Source organism: Nymphaea colorata, chromosome 8 (genome assembly GCF_008831285.2).
Source record: "Nymphaea colorata isolate Beijing-Zhang1983 chromosome 8, ASM883128v2, whole genome shotgun sequence".
Lineage (NCBI taxonomy): Eukaryota > Viridiplantae > Streptophyta > Magnoliopsida > Nymphaeales > Nymphaeaceae > Nymphaea > Nymphaea colorata.
Window position 1 is genome coordinate 19640440 of NC_045145.1, and position 25362 is coordinate 19665801.

General features: G+C 38.6%; 3 protein-coding genes across 6 annotated transcripts; 2 read left to right on the top strand and 1 right to left on the bottom strand.

Moving 5' to 3' along the window:
- Positions 1-175: 175 nt before the first annotated feature.
- On the bottom strand, positions 176-1188 carry LOC116259330 (uncharacterized). The gene is made up of 3 exons (XM_031637082.2): positions 948-1188; positions 609-733; positions 176-487 (listed from the first exon to the last, which is right to left on the bottom strand). The coding sequence occupies exons 1-3, from the start codon at positions 1107-1109 to the stop codon at positions 349-351; spliced, it is 426 nt and encodes a 141-aa protein (XP_031492942.1). The 5' UTR covers positions 1110-1188; the 3' UTR covers positions 176-348.
- Positions 1189-7067: 5879 nt separating this feature from the next.
- Positions 7068-19025, top strand: LOC116258637 (ultraviolet-B receptor UVR8). Of its 4 annotated transcripts, none has more exons than XM_031635898.2 (15): positions 7068-7669; positions 7748-7824; positions 7953-8031; positions 8800-8859; positions 12681-12782; positions 12933-13026; positions 14223-14265; positions 14357-14402; positions 14512-14558; positions 14662-14761; positions 16036-16090; positions 16194-16260; positions 16373-16409; positions 17535-17614; positions 18652-19025. In XM_031635898.2, exons 1-15 carry the CDS (start codon positions 7429-7431, stop codon positions 18769-18771), a joined length of 1248 nt encoding a protein of 415 aa, XP_031491758.1. In that variant the 5' UTR covers positions 7068-7428; the 3' UTR covers positions 18772-19025. The 4 variants fall into 4 exon arrangements, with proteins under 4 accessions (XP_031491758.1, XP_031491759.1, XP_049935034.1 ...); XM_031635899.2 differs by having other exon boundaries at positions 14672-14747; XM_050079077.1 differs by having other exon boundaries at positions 12963-13026.
- Positions 19026-21978: 2953 nt separating this feature from the next.
- Positions 21979-24710, top strand: LOC116258383 (uncharacterized). Its single transcript, XM_031635513.2, has 3 exons — positions 21979-22236; positions 23940-24140; positions 24431-24710. Exons 1-3 carry the CDS (start codon positions 22126-22128, stop codon positions 24464-24466), a joined length of 348 nt encoding a protein of 115 aa, XP_031491373.1. The 5' UTR covers positions 21979-22125; the 3' UTR covers positions 24467-24710.
- Positions 24711-25362: the final 652 nt, after the last annotated feature.

The following is a 25362-nucleotide window of genomic DNA, read 5'->3' on the forward strand; positions in this document are numbered from 1 at the left end:
TTTAGGTGAGAAGGGTGTGTTGGTGATATGAATTTCAAGCTTCATGAAGTTCCAATTGCTAAGTTTAGGACACAACAGTAATGATTGGAAATCCTGCAGGAGTCCGGAGTTTTGACTTGACTGGAAAAGGTTAAACAGGGATGAAACCGTGGATATGGTGTCCAACCGGGATTCATTCTGCTATAAGATTGCATTGACTACCAAGTTTCATGCAAAACAAGAAGTCTGCATTTTACAGAGAATTCTCAATGGCAGCATGCGTTTTATTCTGTGATCTAAAGAGAGAGCAAAAGAGCGTTTCTTTTTTGCACAACCTATTTGCCGGCAGTTTCTCTTTAGGCACACCGCTTAGTAGAAGTGAGCAGGAATGGTGCGTTCTTGATCTCCTTCACGCAGAGATGTGCATGATCCTATGTGGAGGAAATCAACACCTTCAACTAGTTCAATCTGGCTTTGTCCAAGAAGAGCGAGGATCTGAGTTTCCCGACTGTTAGCAGGAAAACAAAGAATGAGAATATATGATTGGCAGACAGTTCATCCAGTGAATAATCATCTTAGCTTCAGTTCAGAATTGGAATATTTTCAGTCAGTTTGAATTTTTGTCTAACCTCTGTATAATTGACTCTTTCCTTGCCGGTGGTTCATATCGAGGGCCCTCGTCGAGCCCTTCACAGATCAGCTCCCCATCCTCACTTCTGTAGCAGACAATCCCTGTTTCATGATCTTCATACATCTGTGCGAAACAAGTTTAGTCAAATTATACACGAATTACACATTTCTGTTTCAAAAATGTCTGTCACTTTTTCTTTGGGTGGTTGGTGGAATAAATTTAATTTCAGAAACCAGAAACGATTAGAATCTAAAAATAATTTTCTTTTCAGTGAAAGCTGTTGCTGGTGATCCTTTTAGATTAGCAGAAATCAGAGGCCAAAGTTGAAGATGTAAACCTTGTTCTGAACGTTCGATTTGATCTTGAGGGAGTGACTTCTGGTGATTGGGACGTGCTTGGTTTGAAAGATGAAGGCTCTATGTACGCTTCTGATGGCACGATTGTTGATAGGCAGAGTCTGGGGATTGCAGAAGCTAGAGGCCATCAGAGAAGCTTCCATGGAAGTGATTACCGGATGCAGTAAAATGAAGAGAAGACAGTTAGAGGAGAGGGAAGACAGAATGGTAGGAGGAAGAAAGCATTGGCAGTTGAATTTCTTTTTGAAAAGGACTTTCATAAGCGCCCCTAAAGATTTGGCAGTCATATAAGAATGCATCAAAAACTTTCAAAATTGATGAAGGCCTACCTAAATTTTTTGATAACAAATAAAAAGTCACATTTCTTTTTCTGCCATCGTCGAAACAATGTACATGAATGGTCTAAAACTAGTTAAACCACGAGAAGCTGATGGACATGATGCCCACAAGAAAAATTTATCATGCAGTTAACTCATGAACTCAAACTCAAGTCAATGATAAATTAGATTAAACTCTGAACTGAAGGGCATTTTCTATTAACAATGCAGAAGCTTATCTGCGCCTTTTAACAACATTGAAGACTTGAGCGCCAGAGAGTGAGCGTTTGATTAACAACACTGGAGACTTGTAGTTCATCTAATCTCCTACCTCGGGTTAAAAATAGCCTAATTCAATCTGTTAAAGGAAGATCTTTGATAAACACTGCAAAAACTTAAGCATGCTTTTGAAGAATATAGAAAACTTAAGCACTAGTTTAAATCAGTAATCAATGTTTATTAATTTCATCCTTTCTTTTCTTCAATTGAGGACGGAAAGTCAAATAGGACAAACACATCATGCACATCAATTGCTTTCTAAGACGTAGCATGAGGATAATAATTGCAATTAGAGAATATAAAAGCTTATCTGATTCGTTCAGCAACAATAAAGTAACTCATAGTTGCTGCGAGAATCGTTGTCAGGTCCTTGTCGAGTTAATGCTTATCATGTCGTTGGACTAGCAAACCGGTGTTGTGGCTCCAATGGTTCCCTGTGAACGTCTCCCTGTACCGGTCCTACACGTACCGGCCAGTTGGCCGATACGGGTCAAGATGATGTTTCGGAATTTTATGTTATTATTTGGTTTATTCAAATCAGGTTATTTTGGCCCGATATGTGTTGGCTGAGACGGTTCAATTGACCGTATCGGTCAATGGAATGATACGTACCGGGCAACACCATATTGAAACATGAGCGTGGTTAGTGGGCCAGCTCTACGCATCAACTTGTCATCTTATCTCAATTTTCAAAACACTTTTTTAGTTTTTATATATTTTTTTTAAAGTCTAAAGAATGAAACTATGGGTGCGTTTCCACCTCCGAAGGCACATAATATTAGTTTAAATTTCGTCGTCTCGGTTTTGCCAAGCATGAAAGCTGTGTTCGGACTATTAAAAAAAGGAATATTTGAAAAAATGGGAGTTCCTTCCACTTGCTTGAAGTTGAAGTTGGTAGCAAAAACCAAAAAAGTTTTGCCATTTGCAAAATTTTCTCTTAAAAAGTTGGACGACATTTGGGCTCATGATTGGCAGATGTTTTCAAAGAGACTACCCTTTTTTTGACAAGTTTACTTTTCTTTTGCTTAAATAAAAAAAAAGGATTCCAAAAACATAGGCAAAAGTGGTTTTGCTTTCAAAAATTTTAACTAGAAAAACAAATTTGCCAACAACCAACCATCTCTAGAGAAAAAAACGTATAAAAAACATAGAGGTTAAGGGGAAAAAAAGGGCGAGTGACATGCTGATAAAGTGTGTTACATTTAGAATAAATAAATAAATAAATTGTCAAATATGGCGACTTTATTTTGGCATGTTATTTTTCTGAAAAACATCAAAAAAGGGCACCAGGTTTAAGTTTCAACAAGGACGGCATTCGTTACCGTTCATAATATTCTCCTATGATCCTAACCGGGCTCTACTTGAGGCCAAATCATTCTCTCATTCATTCTATCTTTTATTCCAGGATGAATTTGGACTAGAATGTGTTTGATGGCCTGGATCACTTTTTCTTTTTAGAAGACCATTAAAAGAGAAAGAGCTTATCAAACACAAAACTTTGTCCTTTGCCTCATAAAACCAATGAGTTGTGTGACACTTCTTGAGGAATCTAATACAAAACTTCACCTTTTATAAGTTTTTATTTTACAATAATAAGAGAAAAAGTCAGACCTTAGGCAGATCAACTTTTATATCCTTTCACGTGACCAAAAGGTTCATCTCTACTACCCAAAACGATGTTCGAAGACTTTTCATATCCTACTTCTAGGGTCCTGAATTGTGTTGATGCTAGTTATGTCAATGGTGCACCTACTGCACCCCACTATCTTAAGACACAAGAGTATAACACTCATGAGAAACAAACTAGAAACCTGCCTTCCTATATGTCCTCACTCCGAGGAGCTACACTATGCTCTTTTAGACAACTTTGATCTCCATGCTTTCTATACTTTAGATGTGAATATACCCAAATGAATCCTGGTGGATTTATCCATAATATCGGGCATCTTTTAGGCCTAGAGCATCTACACCCATTTGGAGGAAAGTGGTAAAACCCCTTAGCATCGTATAAACTTATAATAAAACGATAACTAGCCACTCTTAAATCCTTGATTAAAGATGCGATCCTTGAACCTTTTTGTTTCTTTGAATAGCATGTGTAACCACAAGCCATCGTTCCTATAATATCATATTCCTCTTTTGTTTTAGTTGCTCCGTAAAAGGTTCGATACACATCCACGATCCTTTTTTAAGTTTATGCCATGAAAGCAGCTTCAAGGGTAGTCCACCGAGGGTGATCGGCCCTGCAACAACATTTTCAAATTCAAATTCAAATTCAAATTCATCGTTAAGGTTATGGCAAAAAGGATGAAGGGTATTTTTGGGAGGGGGATCAGCTCAGAGCAGGCATCATCTCCATTCTCACAGAGAGGCCGACATGTCTAAAACATACGACAAAGTATCCAACGAACCTGGATATATGTAGAGGTTCCTGTACAGTACTCATAAAAGTGAGTCAAGGGCCTAGTACAAGTGAACCAGAAGTACAGTTGACCTTTTGTTAAAGGTTATGCATGGTACACCCATTCTTAGTATGTCCAGTACAAGTGGACCAAAAGTACAATTGACCTTTTGTTAAAGGTTATGCATGGTGCACTCATTCTCAGGTATGCGCAGTACAAGTGGACCAGAAATACATAATTATACCTTTTATTAAAGGTTATGTACAACACAACTATTCTTAGTATGCTCAGTACAAGTGGATCAGGAGTGTAGTCAATCTTTTCTTTAAAGGTTATGCATGGTGCAACCATTCTCAGTATAGAGATATTTGTACAATGCAAGACCCACAACCCAACTTTTCACAGCGCTTCCAAGTGATCACACAAACTGAAGATTTTATTTTCCCCTACCTTAGACTTGTTAACACTTTTTGCTCAAGCTTGCTGTCCCTCTGCATCCTTTTGGTTGATGTAAATACCTTCTGCAAGCATTTTTGTGGGAATAAAATGGGTTTGAGGCCTACTCTACGTCGGTTTGTTGCTGCAAGCAACGTCAATCTCTTTACTCGTTCCCCGGTAGACTCCTATGCAGATATGTCTCTTTGCTACGGTCCAACATGGTGGATAAAGATGGGTCTAGATTGTTCCAAGTGGTGTGGTGCTCCTTCATTCAATGGAGGATGAGATGCGCTTTGTACTTGTATTCCGAGTCCTCGTTAATAAGAACAGTGCATTAGATTTTTGTAAATATTTTTAGTTCTAATATTCTATAATTCCATCATAATATTTAAGATAGATTCCTGAAACACTAACACAACGTTGTTATTACCAACACCAACAACTATTAATACAATGTTGTTATTACCAACAACTATTTAGTGTGCTAGCTTTTGTTATACATATTAAAAACTTTTTGAGAATAAAGGTCGAGAGATTGAGAGATTGAGTAATGAAGTCGTGATTAATTTAAAGGTTTTCAGGCTGGCACAGGGTGATGCGCCCCCCAACCTCCCAAAAGTTTTGAAAAAAAATATTACTACTTAAAATTTCAAAATATTTCATTTTACCACTATAAAATTTTAGAAATTATGTAGTGCCCCCACCCTTAAAAAAGTCATTGAACAAAGGCCAAAGCCACCTTCCTTTTAAGCTTGGGCATGGGGCCGGGCCGCCGCTGGTTACCCGGCCCGACTCGGGCCCGAGCCCAGAAAAATGTGACCCGGACCTGCCCGACTTGTTATCGGGCCGACCTGAGTGAGCCCAATAGCTCGGATCGGGCCCGATAACGATTTATTAAGAACAATGCCCTTTTTGGCAAGTTGCAACAAATTATTGTGCGTATATTGCAAAAATACAAAGGCAGAAAGCCCGAAAAATGAAATCCTTTTAATTGGCATTTTATAAACTTAACATTCGTTCAAAACAGTTGATGTTTAAAATATCAGTTTCTTGGAACTAAGAACATTTAGTTTAAAGAATTTAAATTCTATAAAGGTAGCAACTTCTGTTCTTAAGCTTCATAGTAGGTAGGATCAAACACTTCTCCTGCTCACTCGAAAATTCTACGGTCATCATTTTCTCCACAGGATTAATTTAGCATAGGACGAAGGTACTAGTCATGTAGTTTTAGCACAAAAGTGACATTAAGGGAGCGTTTGTTTATTTTCCCTGATTTAGAGGTGAAATTTCACCAGGAAAAGTTCTTCCGTTTAAAGGGTGGAAGAGTTGAAATTTCACCTCTTCTTTAAATGAGGTGTGTATGTTCAAAAAGTTCACCTTAAAACATTTATTGGTGTTTGATGGCTAGGTGAGAAAACGAGAGAAAAACAATTAAATAACTAACCACTACAAATGTTGATAACTTTAATTTGATTTTCAACAGCCACACGAATTTTCTTGGTTATGAATGAAGGGCTTTGCAAAATGAACAAATGACCACAACATATGATTATAACATAATAAAATGATCAAGCAATGGCAATGAACATGAAAGAAGAGATGTTCTCAAGTGTCACATAAATAGAACATACTTGAAGCTGATAAGAAACCAAAAGTTGAGAGCATTACACAACCATGCCGGTGCGCGGTACTAGTGTCCAAAACTAACGCTTTGTTTGGTTGGAGAGAAAGGAAGGGATGGAAAGGGAGGGAATGAGAAGAGAATGGAAGGGAATGGAAGGGAATGGAAAGGAATGGAATGAAAAGGAATGAAAATAGTTGATTAAAAATTTGTTTGGATAAAAAAAGAAGGGAAAAGAATGAAATGGAAAAAAAAAAGACTAAATAGCACATGAATTTAGAAAGGAGAGAAAGAAAAGAAGGGGTAGTATGAGAATAAAAAACTCTTTCACTTACCTTTCTTTCAGTTCCTTTCCAATCCGTCCGATTTGGGAGGGAAGAGATTTACACTAAACAATCCCTCCCTTTCCTTTCCTTTACTTTCTCTTCTCTTGCAGCCAAACACCTTTTGCCCCTTTTCCTCTATTTTCCTCTTTTCTAATTAGCCAACCAAACAAAAGAGGAATTGTTCAATCCCTCCCTTTCTCTCCTACCAAACAGGTCCTAAAGGTTGCCCAAAAAGGAACATATGATGCAATATGTTTATCATATAATCACACAATGACCAATACAACAAAAAATTTGGTTCTAGCATTTTTAATCAAAAATAAATGAAAAATTTGTTAAACAAGCATGACCAACTGTTGTTTTACTTTGATTATAGCAATAAGATATGCACCCTTTTCATTAAACTACGTACCCTCTTTGATCTAGAGTTGCATTACATATGTTGACATTCTAGAAATAAAACATTGAAAATATTTACTTCAGCTAGATTTAATTTAACATTTTAGGAAACTCGAGATAACAAAGTTCAAAGACAAAAAACTAGATGTAAAATTGCAAAAAAGTCGCTATTTTTCTCATGAAAATTAGTGAAAAAATGTACGCTTTTCTGGAAAACAAAATTTTGAGGGAGTTTTAAATGTGATCAGTTGAAAATAATGCAAAAACGATAATTAAAAATATCGCCCAGATCGTGATTGCCTGACTCGTATGGTAAAGAAAGCTGCAAGTGTCAAACTGTCGAGCAAGGAAGGAGCTCAAAGATCAAGACGGCACGTGATTTCAATGATGTTCAAAGCTGCCATTTCCTGATCGGAAAAGTCTGGACGCTGATCAAGAGTTTCTTCTCCCACTGACAGTCAGTTTTATGACGACCATCTCAAAATCTTGATGCGCTCTCTCTCTCTCTCTCTCTCTCTCTCTCTCTCTCTCGCGCGCGCGCGCGCTCATAGGTGGGCATGGAAGAACGCGGGAATCGTCACCTGGAGTAGATTGTCACTAGAAATATTGCACTGGCGTTTTCCATCTGGGCGTTGTGCCGGGCGGTGGTGGCCGTAGTGGGGCTTCTGTAGAGGACAGAGATGTACAGCAGGTGCGGGCAATTGGTTAGCCGGCTTGTACGGGGATCGGCAGCCACTGGCAGGAGGAGGTGGGTGTCGACGGAGTCGAAGAAGTACGTGGCGATGTGGGGAAATGGCGACTTCGGGAGGCTGGGACTGGGCGATTTCTCGTCGCAGTGGAAGCCTACCGTCTGCGAGCGCCTCAAGGGGGAGAATCTTTCTGCGGTTTCGTGCGGTGGAGCTCATACGCTCTTCCTTACTGGTGCCAACCTCTGTCTCCGTCTCTATCTCTCTCTTGCTCTCGCACTCTCTTATATGGTTTTGTTATTCGTATGAACAGAAGACGGAAGAGTGTTCGCCACGGGAATGAATGATTTCGGTCAATTGGGGATTCCCGGAATCATGGATCATACTCCGGTGAGTCGGCTTCTGTTTCTTAGAAACTGGAACCATGGTTTCTGGACGATGCTTTTGAGTTAGTCCTGCGCGTTAGGTTTTCCTCTGTTTTTATTGCCTTCTCTTGAAAACTGGAGAAAAATTGTCAGGAGCCTTGTGAAGTGGCTGGATTTGGCGAGAAAGTTGTTAAGATATCGGCAGGCTATCGCCATTCTGCTGCAATCACAGGTTTGACTTGAAGCGGGTTCTCTGAGATTCTCTTTCTTTCATTTCCATTTCCCCTTAAGTTATGTCTTCCGTTGGTGTTGGCGTTTTATATCTTTCCTGTTGGTCTTTCTCCGGTCCGTTATAATTTGTTTTAGTAGGTCTCCTATTAGCCTTTGGAGTTCAGCATTATTGGAACATACAATTATGTGGTTTTGAAAATCTAATGCTTCCATTATATGACTTGGTGAGGCATCATATTTCATAATACGACTGTCATGACCTTAGTTGGTTCAACTCTTCAAGGAGTGCCGTTATGGCTTGTCTCCTAAATGATTTTTGGTTTGTACCATCTGGTTGTGAAAAAAGCTTGCGCCTCATCTCTACTGATCATTATCTATTAGACTTGCTGAACAATCAACATTACCAGAAACTATGCAGTGACCTTCGAGTATTTTGTTTCTTCACGAGAAAAGATTATGAAGTGGTGTGTTGACGTCCATCATGCAAAACAAATTATTGGAGTTACAGATGTTCAAAAGCTCATCTTATGAAATTGGAATTGCAAGATATAGCATTGCTATGTATCTTTCATTGCTTTATTTTTGAAAAATTTGTTACTATTTGCTCTTGAACTCAATGTTCATCTCGAGCATTTGTTTTTTATTCTATATGCTCTGTTTTTTGTTTTTAAATCCTTTTCTTCAAATTCTGCTGCCCATTGTGGTTGGGTCCATGGTTTATTTATTTATTTTTTAAATTCCACTTACTGAAAACTTTGATTTCCAACAGATGATGGAGCACTCTACATGTGGGGGGATAACTCAAGTGGCCAGCTTGGCCTTGGAAAAAGTAACACTTAGAACTCATCATGTATCTCCTGGCATAAGATAGACTAGCTGTATGAATGATAAAGATTTTGGTGCAGTTGGTAGTTATTCTGCATAGGTGCATATTGATCTCTGACTTGTTTGAAATTCTTTTTGGTCCTTACATTATGTGAAACTAGTGGTCTAACCTTATAGGGCTAAAGATTACTTGAAATGGATACTCCTTTTCACTACTTACTAAAAAGATCTGTGAAATAACATAGCCGTTATTCTGATTAAAATGCTTATTGCTCAAGCATTTGTACATCAGAATATTGATTTTGTGGGCATGGTGTATCAGTCTTGAATTTTGATTCCCAACAGTTGATGGAGCACTCTACATGCAGGGAGATAGCTCAAGTGGCCAGCTTGGCCCTAGAAAAAAGTAATACTTAAAACTTATACTTTATATGCTAGAACTGGACGTAGTGTTAGATACCGGGTCTTAGCTTCTTAGGTGTCTGGTCGGGTTAGGTCCATGGGACTGTCAGTCGATGTATTTGGGGATTATCATGACAATAGGAAGATAGTTCCTCTGGGAGGACGGGACCTTAATAAGGGATTAGGGTTTGAGTGTGTGAGTTTTGGGGCTTATTGTTGTGTTGTCTCTCTTGCACCCAACCTTGTTAGCTGGACACTCACAACTGGTATCAGAGCGAGCGTTCACTGATTCCAGCCTTAAATCAGCAGGATGACACAATTGAATATCATCTACGGGCCACTTCAACCATTAGACAAAATTCCTAATGGCTATCTGCTACTGCAACTAGGAACAGGGGTCTATGGCGTGCCTAGTCCTGAATCATGGTGCCCTCATCAGCCTAAGGACTATGATGACTAAATCGGCAACCTCGCAAGTTTTGGGCTATGGCTTCAGTAGTAGTTCTTCCTCTTCTTGGGCAAAGAACATTATCAGAAAGTGTGCCGCCCAGAGAGAGTTACTGTATGGCCAGCATGGCCCAGAGAGGAGCCCTTGCCATTAGAGTTGACCAAAGAGTTCCCCTGGTTGGACCATGGCCATTGGTGGTCCATTGTAGTGCCAGGGAATGTCGGAAGCCGACTACAATTCCCTGGACTTTGTTGGGCCCAAGCAAACCTGCTACCACCGCTTGAGAGTGGTAAGGTAGATCAGTGCAACAACAACTAGATGTCTGAAGTTAGGGAGACCTTACGCCTATTCGATGGAGGGAAATATGGGTGTATTAAGAATCAGGAGCAGGGGCGATACCCAAGTGACGTAGATGCCGATGGGAATGAAAACTCCTATGCTATCGATAAGGAGCACAATGGCTTCTCCCATACTGCCGAGCCGTAGCCTGTGGGGAACCTACGTTGGGAAGGAAACTCACCAATGAAGAGGCGATGATTGCATAATACTGGTTGCTGAGATTGATGCTAGAGGAGTTTCTTGGCAGGAAGATAGCTAACGTTGCTGTTCTAGAAAACAGGTACCCCGTAACTCAAGCAAATGTTCTTGTCAATAGCATAAAATGGGAACCTAGAGATGCAGCAGAGTTTGTAGACGATGGGTATAAAGATGGTGAAAATTAAATTTGCAATGAGGATAATGATGTTGAGGAGTTCATAGAAAGGGTTGGTGAAGAGGCTGGCATCATTCCACCACCATTTATGCCCAAGCATGTCTTTCCTTGCAAAGCCCAACACGGCAACACCAAGGGCGTGTAACCAACCTATCGCTAGCACGTAGTGGCAGAGGGGATGACACAAATTGGGGCAAGAGGCCATTGAGGCAGCCAGAGAAACCCCCTTGGGATAAAACCTTGGCGGCCCTTACCAACCTGGATTTCGTGTTGAAGTCCACGGAAGTGGATAAGCTGTTAGCAACAGAAGAAAATGAGAAGTATCTTCACTCATGTTGTTTACCACCCCCAACTCAGCAAGCGTTGCTGACGGTCGACGATGAAGGGGTTGTAGAGGGAATCTCATCTAGGAAGTTCAGTTCCTTACCAGTATTTACCAGATGCTTCAAGGGTTGTGGGTTACTCGAGCGGGGAAGACCCAATTTCTGAGACAGGTCATACAGCCTCGCAGAGGGAGAGTGGCAAAGGATGTCCTATTTTGTGGCCGATGCCTACAAAGTTGAGGCATGTTGAGCTGACTAAACCTTTTAAGGTGCCTAGTTGCGAAACCAAAATAGAATTGTTGGATGATATAAGGGGTTCTGTGGTTGATAAATTGATCTCAGATGTAAAAGTTTGGGGTGCCTACCACATTAGAATTGTGGCTAGAAGGGTTTATGACACATCTAGAACCTGGAGTCCAAATATGACCAACATCTCCAATAATCTTGATGTAGTTGGCAAACACGTATGTTTATGCACAGAGATCTTGATTGAATGGGAAGAGGCAGAGAAAGGTTGCCAAAATTCTCTTCTTGCTCTCAGCGGTTGTCTTTGCGACTGGGAACAAGCAGTGTGAAAATCATTGTCGCCTCAATGACTGGAATTTGAGTATCTCCCATGTTCAAGGGTGGGTACACCTAAGGAGCCGCACATGTCATTCGGTGCCTACACTTTGGAATCATCTTGAGATTTTTGAGAATAATGGAGGCTTCTTAAAGGAGGAGTGTGGGTTTGCTCATCTCTTTACCAACAATGAGGCTAGTGGAAAAAACACTGATAGAGTTATCTATAGTGAAGATGTTTCCAAAAGACAACTCAATGACCTAATTAGGGGTCTACAAGTTTGCCATGTGATGGTACCATCATGTGCTTTAATTAGTGTTGACGGTGGGCCCCCTGTTACCCCAAAACGATTGTTGACTAGTGGAGGCATCCTGGCCACTGAACTTGTTTGGATGCATTTCAAGGATGTGTTGGCAGCTTCTGAAATTGAGACTTACTTACTAGGATGCTGGGAGGAACAACATAAATTACCTGGAGATCATTCAAATGCTTATGTCACCATGGGAAAAGGCAAGCATGTGTCAGAAATGCCAGAGGCGTTGCAGGGGAAAATTTCTACAGAACGTCAGCTTCACTCCTCAAGGATGATCACATGCTTTACTAGATTAGGTACTACCCCTAGGGTAGTAAAACCTTGGAGCATCTCTGATGGCAGGATAAAAATTGATAAAAGTAGCAACAAAGTAATTGACTCTGCAAGTGAATCTTCAAGCATTGATAATCATGGCAGCCTAATTATTGAACAATACGGTGGCACCAAACTCACATCTTCTTATGTACAGAGAAGCTTGTTACAGCCACCAACATTAAAGGCAGGCAGCATCACCTCCATGACTATACGATATGTTATCTTCCAGGGTAATGGGAAACCATTTCCATATAGACCATCTTGTGTTGAGAAAGATGCCTTGTTCCAGAATATGATGTTATGGGCATGGTGTATCAGTCTTGGATTGCCATAATTTACATGATCAAGCCTAGCCAGGTTTCCTAACCGGGTCTCAGTTTTATAATTTTATTATATATTATCATATGCATTTTCGGTTTGCTGTTAATGCAATGCTGAGAATGGGAACTCCTATTTATTTTATACTTCATTCCTTGAAAGTTGTGGAACCTGATTTGCCATCTTCAAATGAGATTATGCTGGATGAAACTTACTAGTTCTTCTATGGTTCCATTCCACCACGTCTAAGATTAATTATTTGTGCTGGTGGTGTCCAATAGTTTCATCTGAAACTATTGATAATTGACTGTATCCAACTTATGCACTTGTGATACCTTTTTGATATTTGATATTTTTGTTGCACTGGAATTTGGATCAGGAATGAGCTGTCAGGATTTCGGCTTGATTTGCTTTACTGTACTGACCTTGCAGAGGCAAAGAACATAGTTGCGATTCCAAGCATAGTTGACAGCCTTAATGGGTTCCATATGGAAATGGTGGCTTTGGGGTCAGAGCACTCAGTAGCCATTACAGGTGAGAAATTTAGCATTGTGGCCCTTGCTTTTTCATTTCTAACAGTTTATGATGTCCCTTAAGTAAATTTAGCTACTTGATTTGTTGCTAGTGGGTCTTCAGGATGTACATTACTGCTCCATTCTAATATCTGCTTATGAATTCTTGTAGAAAATGGTGATATGTTGAGTTGGGGAGCAGGGGGTTCTGGACAGCTCGGTCATGGTCATCATCCCAGCATCTTAAGTTTTCTAAAAAGTTCAAGGTTAGATGCCAATACTTAGAAGTTAGAAGAATAGTGGTTAAATATTGTATTAATCATGTGGAAGTTGTGTGAAGAACTTACAATGCTTCTGTGAGAAACTTTGTATAATATGCATACTTTTCTGTTGAATTGTTGGAAAAAAGTGTTGCGTGACTACACTTTACTGGTTAAATGATTAAATTCAACTCCATCTTTTGTTCTAGATTTCCTCAGAGTTGCTTTTTTTTTTCCACAAAATCATTTACATATAATCCTGCATTTTTAGTGAAAAAAATTAACAGAGGGTCATTTGAAAAAAGTTTAAGTTTGAGAATTTTTTACCTACTTGAATTAAGAAAAAGTTTATAATGGACAGGTAGTCAAATGATTCTTTTGGAACTTGAAGGTGATTTTGTTACTTTTGCCAAAAGTTAAATGTTTCTTGTGGTTCTTAATGTGAATATTATATATTTTGATTTTCAAACTTCCAGTAATTGATCTCCTTCATGCCTACATCTGGTCTTTGTAAGAGGAATGTGACAAACTGATTAAATATCTCTTGAACTGAAAAGTTTTTCATGCTTTCTGCAATCATATGTATCTTTGTTTCCCTTGGCATCCACAAATAACAACAAGAAAACTTATTGTTATCCTTTTAAAGTACAATTCCGGTCGGTTAGGTTGGTGGCAGAAGGCTAGTTTTCTACTCTTCATTTTCTGAATCATATTTGACTTTTTCACTAATGGACAATGACTAAATATTAGGCGAATTGCACCAAGTCACTACTAGCATATCTCATTTCTTACTATCTACTGCTTGGTATGCTGGCTGTACAATATGAGGTGCAAAAGTGTGAAAATTTTGCATAAGGAACATCTCAATGTGGTTTAGCAAAGAGGCTTGTATGAGACAGAAAGGTCAAACATTCACATATCATGGAATCAGTAGTGAAGACTGAAATTTTCACTGCATAAAGGTGCATTAATGATTAGTTTGATATCTCATTTGAGATGATTCGAGGAATTCATTTAGCTTTGAGTATTTTTACATTGCTCAGCGAGTCAGCGGCCATTTTGTTTATGAGAATGAAGCATGCCGCCATTATTCGTCTATCACAGACACAACTGATGCGTCATTGATTGTATCTTCTAGTAGGTTATTTTCATTTTCTATTCTTTGTCTGTCATGTGTGACTAAGCTGATTTCTCTGGTGCAGAGAATATACACCCAGGCTTGTAAGAACACTTGAAGGAGTGAAGGTGTTCCCATTTGTCTATTTGTTCTTTGTTCCTAGTTACATTTTGCATCTAATTCATGCTTTAGGATGGTGGTTGTTGTTTATTTTTGTAGGTCAGGAAAATTGCTGCAGGATTGCTACATTCTGCCTGTATAGATGGTAATGACTAATGCTTGTTGCTTCAGCTTATTTTTGCTGGCACCGTTTGCAAAGACAATGGCACCAATGTGTATTTGTGTCCTCATCTTATATTCTAATGTTCTTGCAGAAAATGGCTCTGTTTTCTTGTTTGGCCAAAGAACAACAGATAAACTGGTAATTTTAATGATTATATGATTTCATTGTTCAAATTCTCTAAAGAGAAACTTAAATTGAAACACAGTCCTTTTTATCTGTGGTATTTCTCTACATCAAAAAGGGTTTTGCAGAAGCAAATATTGTATCATCACCATCTGCTATCAAACTTCCTTCTTCTCAACAAGTTTCATGTGGTGCATATCACACGTGCGTTGTAACAAGTAGATCCTGAAACTTGATGGCTCCTTTTCACTTCAAGTTTGATATTTTGTTGTTATTTCGTTGCCTATGGATTGTAGTTCTCATGTTGATTTATTCTTGGCATTGATACTCAAGGTTTCACATTTACGTGTTCCATGACTAACTCGTAAATGATCAGGAGGCTGCATTGCTATTGCCTTCAGGGATGTGTAATTATGCAGCATTTGAAACTACAATCAGAGTTAATTAAAAATACATACAAGTGATGATTGTTAGTTAGAGGTTTGCTTTCTCTTACAATAGGAACTTGTGACATATGCTGGCTCATCATTCTCCAAGTGACAGTTAGGATCTTGCAGGCATGGTTGTCATTGATGGGATTTAAGTTGGTTATTTTCTGGGACTAAGTGATGTCTAGGTGATAATACAGTGCAATACTTATCTTCTGTCTACATACAGCGATAGCCAATAGATGATAAAAATTCTGTAGCAGTGCTCCATGTTTTCTACCTTGGCAGAAACATCTACAAATAGGATATTTCATAATGTTTTATATCTTCATTGAATATTAGATTTACTATAAATTGGTTTAGGTTATGCAATCGGGGATGGGACAAACAAGGAAATGATCTTGCAAAGGATAAATTACGAAGTATTATTCAATATGATTTCTGCACATTCAGTGAAGATGCTAAATCTCCTGTTCTATCTATCTCTTCGTCTCATACATTATTCATGCAGCCTGTTTTCCCTTTTTACGCCAAAACAACAAAAAAAATTCATTATTTTCAAGATTACACATTTAGTCTTGAATCTTTAAAATAAACTGATGAACTGCAACATCCCAGTCCAAATTCAGGAGAGATTTATCCAAACAGATGGTGTGGTTTCCTTGCTGCAATTGTTAGAAGCAAACATTTAAAAAAAAATGAAAAACTTTTCCCAATATTATCAGACTCTAAGTACCTAAATTTATTCTTTAATAAATTGTCACATGCACCAAAAAGCATTACAAGCAATTATGACTATTGAATTGTTATGCATCACATACTTAATAAGCATATTAGTCATCTTGAAAAATGGAAGTTTACTCAAATAGGCGCTTGATGATTGTTTGTTTATGTCGTAGGAAGTGGTTATTAATCATACTTATGTGTGTGGGTGCACTTTAATGCATGCTAATGTCAACACCATGTATGCGGGTATATAAATTTAGTGCTTGAACTGTTTCATTTCATTTGGTCACATGCAGTTACATAAGCAACTGAGGATCTTCTTTACTGCATGGATGTAGGAGGTGGTGAGCTGTACACATGGGGCACAAACGAAAATGGTTGCCTTGGCCTTGGGTAAAAACTAAGTGAATTATTTGTCAAATCGTCTAGTTCAGATGCTTATATTGATGAGTCATTTGTATGTTGAGTTGATGAGGTTTCTTCTTTGTTGTCTCAGTTACAAAAACCTTGCTCGAGTGCCTGAGAGAGTGGAAGGGAAATTACTGCAGCATGCTGTATCTGAAGTATGCTTATTGCTTACTGAAATCTGAGCTTGCTGCTATCTTCAATTTTTAGTTGCTATATGCTACATTGGTTGTTATCTGATACTTTGAGCATATTTTCTGCTTGCTACAGGTTTCTTGTGGTTGGAAGCATGCAGCCGCAATTTGTGGTAAACTTTACAGTGGAACTGACTAATACAATGGTTGTCTCTTTCATATTTTCTTTCTTCAATGATACAAATTTTCTAAAGATATCCTTCAATGTGCCAGAGTTTTGTTTGTCTTAATTGGGCACTGCTGTTTGACTTTAGAAGCTGTTTTTAGGTTTAGTTTTTGAAACTCTACTGCTAGACCAGTCCTGAATATAAATGACTTCTCAGCCTTCCAAATCTGCTCTACCTGATATATGCAGCCTTTTTGATAAGAACTTTGTTTTGTCAACTGGAATGATGTCATTGTACACGGAACAGCCTATTCATTTCATCTTTTAGTGAAGACATAGTCAAATTGGAGGCCACTAAGTTTGATTTGATGTGCCATTATGGTGACTTAAGTTGTATCCTGCTTGATCTTTGATTAATAATTCACAGGTGGAATGTTTGTGTAGGTTTGACATATTTATGTTTCTATTTATTATCCTGCTAATACATCACTGTAGTTTCATAACATCTGAGCATGAACACCTCTCGTTGACCTCATTTCAAACTTATTCATCTCAGTTCTTTTTAGTTATTGCATTACATATGAAGGAAATATTTTCCTGCTTTCGAATGAAGGACTATGAAATAGGCATTTCATTGTTGAGCAACTTGGTTTGTTATTCAAACAAGGAATATGTGGTAGGCATTTCAAAGAGAAGCGTTTTTTTTCCTTCTCTCTTTTTTCTTTTTTCCCCTCTTACATAGCATGTTGAAAGAGATTTTTCCCCTCTGTATGGTTTTTTAATGTTGTTGGTTCCCCATAAAACATCAATTTTGTTCCTTTATATTTCAAAGAGCAATATGCGGACTTGCAGCATTCTTGCAGATTACCATTATCCCCATTTTCATGGGGGGAACATTTTTTTGACGTGTGCTTTGCATTGCAATTGAGTGGTAAACTGAAGGCATTAATAAGGACTGCTAGTAAATAAGTTGAGCATAGAACAATAACCATTTCTAGCACTAGTTCTGAATTAATATTTCAGTGTGTGTTTTTATAGATTGATGTCCCTTTCACCAATTTATGCTGATAACCATCTCAGGTTTTTTCATTGACATGTCTTGAAGCCTTATTTCATCCCTGTATTGTTGCAGATGGTAACATCTTCACGTGGGGCTGGGGAGGTTCGTATGGTACATTTTCAGAGGATGCTCATTCATCTGGAGGGCAACTGGTTTGATCTGATCTCTCAAAGATGAGCTTAGTTTGCACCAAGATGACCTTGCATTCTGTTGGCAATTAACAACCATCATTTTTAGATGAACTCTGGCTGCCACTTTATTATTTTGTAATTGTGTTTAAGTATATTGTATGAGCCAAACTTGAAAAATTGTATTGTCTCTTCACTATGCCAAGGGAAATAAGTTTCATTAACAAGAGAATTTCAAACAGAATACTACTCAAATTGCAAGGTAGAAATCATTGACACATATACCTATTTCCCTCATTATTGCAAAATACGTAACTTTGATTCAATTAGACCTATATTCGAAGTACTCAATCCGATTAAAGCTTGGGTCATGGGTTTGGCGAGTAATTGAGAATTTGAGGTACACTGAATCCACAGGGAGTCAATTTCATTTGGTTGGAAGGCTTTGCTGCTTGCTCACACACACATCATAATGTGCGTAGCTTGATTAACAAAACTTTTATCTGGCGTGGATGAAGTTGAATTTCTGTGACTGATCTACTGACCATCTTTATGTGCAAGTCAAACCTTTCCACTCTTGTAATCCTGATTATGAGATAATTCTGACTTTTCTAAATAGGGGTCATGTTGTACAATGTTGTGAGAAAAAAATACAATAGTTTCTTCTTAGACAGAAGAGTTCTGTTGCAAAGAGCTGAAGCTATTGACAGTTGCCACTTGCAGGTCTTGATGGACAATCTGTTCAATAGGTTATCTTGCATTGATAAGTGATCTGTCTGTTCTCTTGACATCCAGTTAAAACGTATGATAGAATACCAATTATCGAACTCAAAGAATGTATATTTGTGTCTTGTTTTTTGGTGCTAATAGATGGGCGCTTGACAGTGAATCAAATTTTACTGTAATTAGTCCCCATTTAGAAATCTTACTTTTATTTGTATATTTTCCTTGTATTGCAGAAGCAAGTCTTTCTCTGGCCATGTTGAAACGAACCCTTGACCCCTTTGCTTGGCTTATTTTTCTTCAAGTTCAATAAGTTTATATTTCCTTTTGTTTTTCAGGGACATGGGACTGACTTTGATTACTTTGAACCCACGATGGTAAACTTTGGCCAGAGTGTCAATGTACTACACGTTTCATCTGGGTTCAACCACACTGGTGCCATATTCATCTACTCATAGCGTTCAGCCTGCCTTCCGTTTCTCATAGGGGAAGAAAGTTGTGGTTCTACACGTTGTCTAATAAATTATTTCATCCATGCATATGTGGTCCTCTTGTGAAATTTCTCTTGTATATCAACAAGTTCATCACCAAAAGTATGATTCATGTATTCCTTGAAAGTTGGCCGGATGAAGCATATGTATATTACTTTAAATTTGATCTCACATTGATTTACTTTGTGAATTCCTAATAAAAGCCAAAATTTGCCACTCAATTATTAAGGAGAGTTGGAATGAGTTTGTACATGCGATATCTTGGCCAAGCCATCTCTAGTGGAAAGGATCGGTGATTGCAAGGCTTAGACAAATGAAGTTGGCTTCTGGATGTTCTAGAAATCAAATGAAATAGTGAGAAACTGTGTTAGCGAACTTGTTTTGTTCGAATGCTAAAGATAGCTGATATTGTTGTTACAGGAATTTATATTCTGCAAGGGAAAAGCTTTGGAAGACAATAGCATGACTGGTGCTGCCATTTGCATATCCAGTTATGCTTCTGTAATGTTTATCTTGCTTTTTCTTCTATAATAGCTGCTTTAATTTGGCAGGAGCAGTTTGTCAATGTCGTTGTGCTCCTTCGGTAATCCATATCTCAAGCTTTAGCATCTTCTACACATTATTTTTTTGTTTATAGGAAGTATTTGTGGAAGACAGTATGTCTGTTATTTGGAAAATGAGTAGCAGGAAAACTGGATTTTTTTCTTTTCCTTTCTGTATCAAACTTTTTTTCTCTCTCATTTTTAATGGGTAACGCTTCTTCCTTTCGTCCCCATCTGAGTTGTCAAATAACAAATTATTGCATGAAAAACCTAAATGGCTGTTGTTCGCTCTTTAAGCTAGGCCAGAGGCTTATAAGAAGTCAACTTTATTTTTGTGCTTTAATTAGTTGAATAACAATTTCCTTAACGAGTAGAAATCACTATTATTTTTTGAAATTAAAAACCTCAATATTATTGTGCTAAATAGAAGAAGGTTTTTTAGGTGGAATATTTTGAAATCTGAAGGTTTCAAAAGAACCTTATTTTCAGTATATCACTTATCTCTCTTACTGCATTCTACTGCAATACCTTTTGTATGGGTGTATATAAAGTTGTTATGCATGTTGCTTTCTTTGACAAACAGAAATTTTTTAGCTCAATTTTTTGAAGTGTTAGTTCTACTTAATATCGTGTGGTCACATCTAGTTATTCTTTCACTGTAAGACTATATTAGTTATCTCAGCTTCTGCCGCTGCCGGAGCTTGTTATGGGGGTCAATCGAATGTCAAGAAACTTCATTGAAGAGGATCGGATCACATGGCATCATTTTTCTGCAAATTCTGTTGGAAGTTGGGTAAGAATGAAAGAAGAAAACTTTCGTTTCTATTCCTTGGTTTCCTGCAAACGTTATGATCCTAGAGCAGCCACCACCACCCTCTTGGTTTGTGCGGCGCACTCTCACTTAAGATTGTTTTAAAAACGATGGGTGCGGCGATTGTTACAGAACCATCTCTTTGTGGCCTCCAAAGTTGCAAATATAGTTTGAATATTTGTCAAAAGCTTATTTGTTATCAAGATGTATTGCAGAATTCTTTCTTCTCACCAAAGGTTCGATTAAGTTAAACTTCCGTATCAAATATGATAGGGCTAGAAAATTGGGTTTTTAGTAAGGAATGAGACTGGCTGTCATCTGTTAGTTCCAATAAAGGAGTATGCCTAACCCAGTAGCTCAAAACCATCACACAATCATTATGGGTTAACTCTGCTGCCACCGTTCCAGAGGCAACGGTCATCTCGAAGGTTCTGATTAGCCCCTACCATCCCTACCATCAAGTTTCCTCTATCTATTCAGAAACAGACCTACCTTCATAGTCGATTAGCTTCTGAATTTTCTTTTTAATTTCCTGTCATCTTCCAGGCACAGGGCGCATCCCTCGGGTCATGCTTCTTAGCCTTCCTAGCCTCCTGGTTTTGCATTACAACGATACTATCTTCCGCTCCCTTTGCTTATTGCAGCCAAACTGTTCAGCAGACTTTAGCTCCGCAGAATCGTGCCCCTCCATGGCCCTTACAGATTCACATTGCAGCTAAGACCTTCTGGTGCTATACCAAATCGAGAAAATCATCCTTTCCTTCCCTCCGCTCATGGTTCATATCTGTCATCAGTTAGTTGTCTGGATTCGACTCTGGAAACCAAATGAACTATTATAATTGGATGCTTCCGAGCTTATCGAGTCTCAACTATCCTGCGCCTACATGAAGAGGTGGACATTGAGGTTCCTCTCTAACTTAATGCATAGCCTCTTCCCCTTTGGTTTTTGTCAAGCTTCCCATATTTCATTTCGCTATAATCAGGAAGTGGCAGAACTTGGGAATTTTGCTTCCTTTGCAACTTGAACATTGTTGGGTACAGGTTATGACGATTGTCGAAATGATCAACCCCTTAGTGGGACCTTTCTCACATCATAATTCTTTTTGAACTTCTCTTAGATGCATGTGAATTGATTTATCTATCATTGGGTTGACAATTTGACCTTCGTATCTTCTTCCTTGATTCGCTTCGGACGGATTGACTTGATTTCTGTCCTGTTTTTTCACGCTTAAGGTTTTTTTTGTTCTATTTTTTTCCTTAAGCCGATCGAGTTGACCTGTATGGTAGTGACGGGGGAGGGATCAACTTGAGCTGTATTAATCTTCTAGTAAGAAACGTGTTTCATATGATGGTTACATCCGTTTTTTCCAGCTGCTCAGAAACTACTGTGGCTTATACTGAACCGAAGACTGCACCTTAATTTCACAATCTGCAGCGACGTATGACAATCTAAAGTATACCTTCTCATGGTGGCACTCTTCAAAGTATGATGGTCAAAAGTGTGCAGTTTGGGTTTGTTTGACAAACTAAACATTATATAACTGTTCTATCAATGTGACTTAAAGATTAACACATATTAATGAAACACCTTAAAAAGCGTTTGTATGAATCTGTTCCACTTGTTAGGACAAATTCATGAACCAATACAAACAATTCCACTTCATGAACTAATACAAACAATTCCATTTACCAAACAGCTTTTAACAGCTTTTTTTTAGGACAACCAGTTCATTTCGTCTACCGAGTGCTGGACTAAGCCGCAGTAAACCCGTTGGCGCTGTCCATGGTAAGATAATGGACGTGACACCGAATACGGCTACGAGCTGGTTCCTGGAGGAGCTCAATTGACATCTCCTGGCCCTTCTGCTTTCTGCCGACCTTTCCTATTTAAGCGCTTTAAGCGAAAGCACGGGAGAGAGGGGGAGAGAGATTTTCATTTTTCAGCGGAGGGGTTTTTGAGTGGTCGCCATGCCGTGCTTGAACATCTCCACGAACGTGAGCCTCGATGGTGTCGACACCTCCTCCATCCTCGCTGAAGCCACCAAGAACGTTGCCAAGATCATCGGCAAGCCCGAGAGCGTAATCTCTCTTTCTCTCTCTGGCTTTTGCTTTGTTTCCCCCTTTCTTCCGTTGTTGCTGGCGTTTGAGGGATTCGGTGGTTCTCTATTGGGCATTTCTTTGTTGGGTATACTGCAGTCTTGGGATTGCCTTATGCAGCAAGGTGCGAATACTTAGTTTTGGCGCTTTCTCTCTCTCTCTCTCTCTCTTCCATCTCATTTTCTTCTCCACTGTTCTCTGTTTCCCTCCTTTTCCACGTTGTTGGTTCCGTTGTCGGTGGTGTCTAACGGAGTGGCTAGTCTTCTTTTGGGCATTTCCTTTGTTGGGTGCACTATAGTCTTGAGATTGATACACAAGGGTACGAATATTTATTATGGTTTTTTTCATCCTCTCTTCATTACAACTGTGAATTACTCTGACTTAAGAGGGTAGTACCTTAGCTCAAAAGATATAAATGGTTGCGATGGTTTCTGTTTAACTTTTTGCGGTTCTGTGTTAGGAGATGAGTCAGATGACCAAAAAATGAGATGAGTAAGAGCCATTAGATGGAGTTTTCTGCACTTGGTTATGCATACTTTAGTTATAAGTTATATCAACTACGCGTCCTCTGGTTTGATGATTCTTGCGTCGTTTTTCTCAGCGTGGTTGGCATCTCTCTAGAACGTAAGTGGAAGTGTGGAAGCAGATATGCATAATCTTCTTTGGGAGCATTGGATAAATCTTATGATAGTACTATGCAGAATAGAAAGTAGCGAATGCATAAGAGCCATCGGTGAAGTTGGCTTTGTCTACATGTTCTTTGTGAATCTGTTGCCTGTAACTTCCTGTAGCGTGTCTAGTGCACGTTCTTGCTGCGTATTGTGAAAAAAGGCGTTGAGGATTGATTTTTGACATCCTTCACTATGATGCTTAGAAAAGTTAACGGCCTTACTCCACATTACCTTAGGAAAAGAAAGGAAATGCACTATGCCTGCCATCTTTTGCATGAGGCCCTTGTATTTGATGGTCTTTAGGCTAGGCTCCGTTCCATCATTTTTCAGCATTTTTTAGGTTATGAACGTGTGGTGGTCTTTACTGCCGCAATTAGCTTGTGGCCAATAACGGAGTTGAGTTTGTTACTTAGTTATCATGGGCTTAGCGTAGGCTTCTAGTGATACTTCACGGTAAGTCATTCTCTGCTATGTAGTCTTCATATCTGGAATCGTCCTCTCTTATCTTTTCAACATTGCAGGTAAGACTTGACTAAATTTAATGAGCTTGGAAATTGGAATGTTATTCATTCTAAATGTCATTAAGAATCATGTAGTTTAGTTTTTCTTTGTAATGAATTCTCAGTTTCATTTGTAAGCGGTTGGGTGATCTTATGAGAATTTTTCTCTCTTTATGGTTGCTATGCATTATTTTGCAAAGAAATTTGTATCATATCTAGTCTCAGTTGTTTATAACTTTATACTTTATAGTTGATGTTCATTTTGATGTTATGCTAATAGTTCAATCCTAAATTCCAGTTTATGACACATAAGTCATAACATTATCCTTGTTGTGTACAATTTGCTTCTGTGAATGTTCTTTTATATAAAATATCATAAGTGTCTTCGGCTGTTTCTATTATGCTATGTGAATGCTTGCTGTCGTGCAAGTCTTTCTAAATTTTGCAATTTTCTCTGTTTTTGGAACAAGCGAATATGCAGGGAATTAAGTTTGCTCACATTTTCTCTTTTCAGTATGTGATGATAGTGCTGAAAGGATCAGTGCCTATTGCTTTTGGAGGAAATGAACAGCCTGCTGCATATGGAGAGCTGGTCTCCATTGGCGGCTTGAATCCAGACACAAACAAGAAGCTCAGTGCTGCAATATCCAACATTTTGGAAACCAAATTATCCGTTCCAAAGTCGCGCTTCTTCCTCAAATTTTATGATACCAAGGTAACATGACGTTACATGTCTCCCCTGACTAATAGTCCTTCTGAACAGTGTGTTTCTCATCTACCTTTTAATGTTTGTTAGGCACATCATGGTCAAGAGTTTGCACAGTGCTTGCATGCTTTACATCAGCACTAGATCATGTAAATAACTCTTTACTGGTCAATGTTTTGTGTGAAACTTCTTGCTGGAGAAAACCCCGTCAAGCCTTTTGTATATAATTTAACGTTTTGCATCTGGTCTAGAGTGAGAACTTGTGGAACATTCTAATATTTGTATTTGATAACTTGCAGGGTTCCAACTTTGGATGGAACGGTTCTACCTTCTAATGCACAGGCTAGTTTGTTTGGGTCTCTTCCATTCTTGGAAATGGTAGACTTTGTGCTTTTGGTGTTTGGGGAAAACCCATAATATATGCAGGTCACTTGTTCATGTTCACTGCTCTGCTGTCTTGTGAGGTTACAGGGGGATGCACGGTTCTCCTTTATTTACTTCTCTGACTTTGGCACTTCTGACTGATGAAACGTTCTGATATTTTACTTTATTAAATGGCCAAACACTATGTCGTGTTGATGGGTTTTCCTCCATTTTTACTGTATGCTTCACGCGTGGCTTAATGATGTGATATGTTGGGGTTAAAAGTGCTTTCGTTCGCTTTCATGTGCTTAAGCATGTCGAGGCTAGTCCTTTTGTTTCGGGAAAATTGATTTTTCTTCAAAATTTTCTCAGAAATGTTTGTTCCATGAAAATCATTTTTTGCCAACAATGTTTATTGAAAGGAAAATGATATGGATCTAATTCCACTGAATTTTGTTGGGTGTCGATCAGAAAACAATGTTTACATGGTTTTCGATCTCTTCAAGACATCAAGTCCTGTTGCATGTGATCTGCCGAATGAGGGACGCGAACCGATTTTGGTTTCTTTTGGCTGTATCAAATTCGAGTGAATTCAATATAATACAATATTTATTTATTTATTCAGTATGGGTTTGGATTGAGAAGTTATTTATTTATTTATTATAGCATTGGGCGTGGCATGAAGAGGGACGATCTCAGTTTATATAAAGGATTTTTTGTTTAAAACGAGAAAAGAGTATACAAGAACTTGATGTGTGTTGACTTTGCGCATGAGGGAGAGGCTAACAACCTATTATTTGGAAAAAAGGCCCGAATGAGAGGGAAAAAAAAAAAAGGTTCGAAGGAGCTCTGTCTCTCTCTCTCTCTC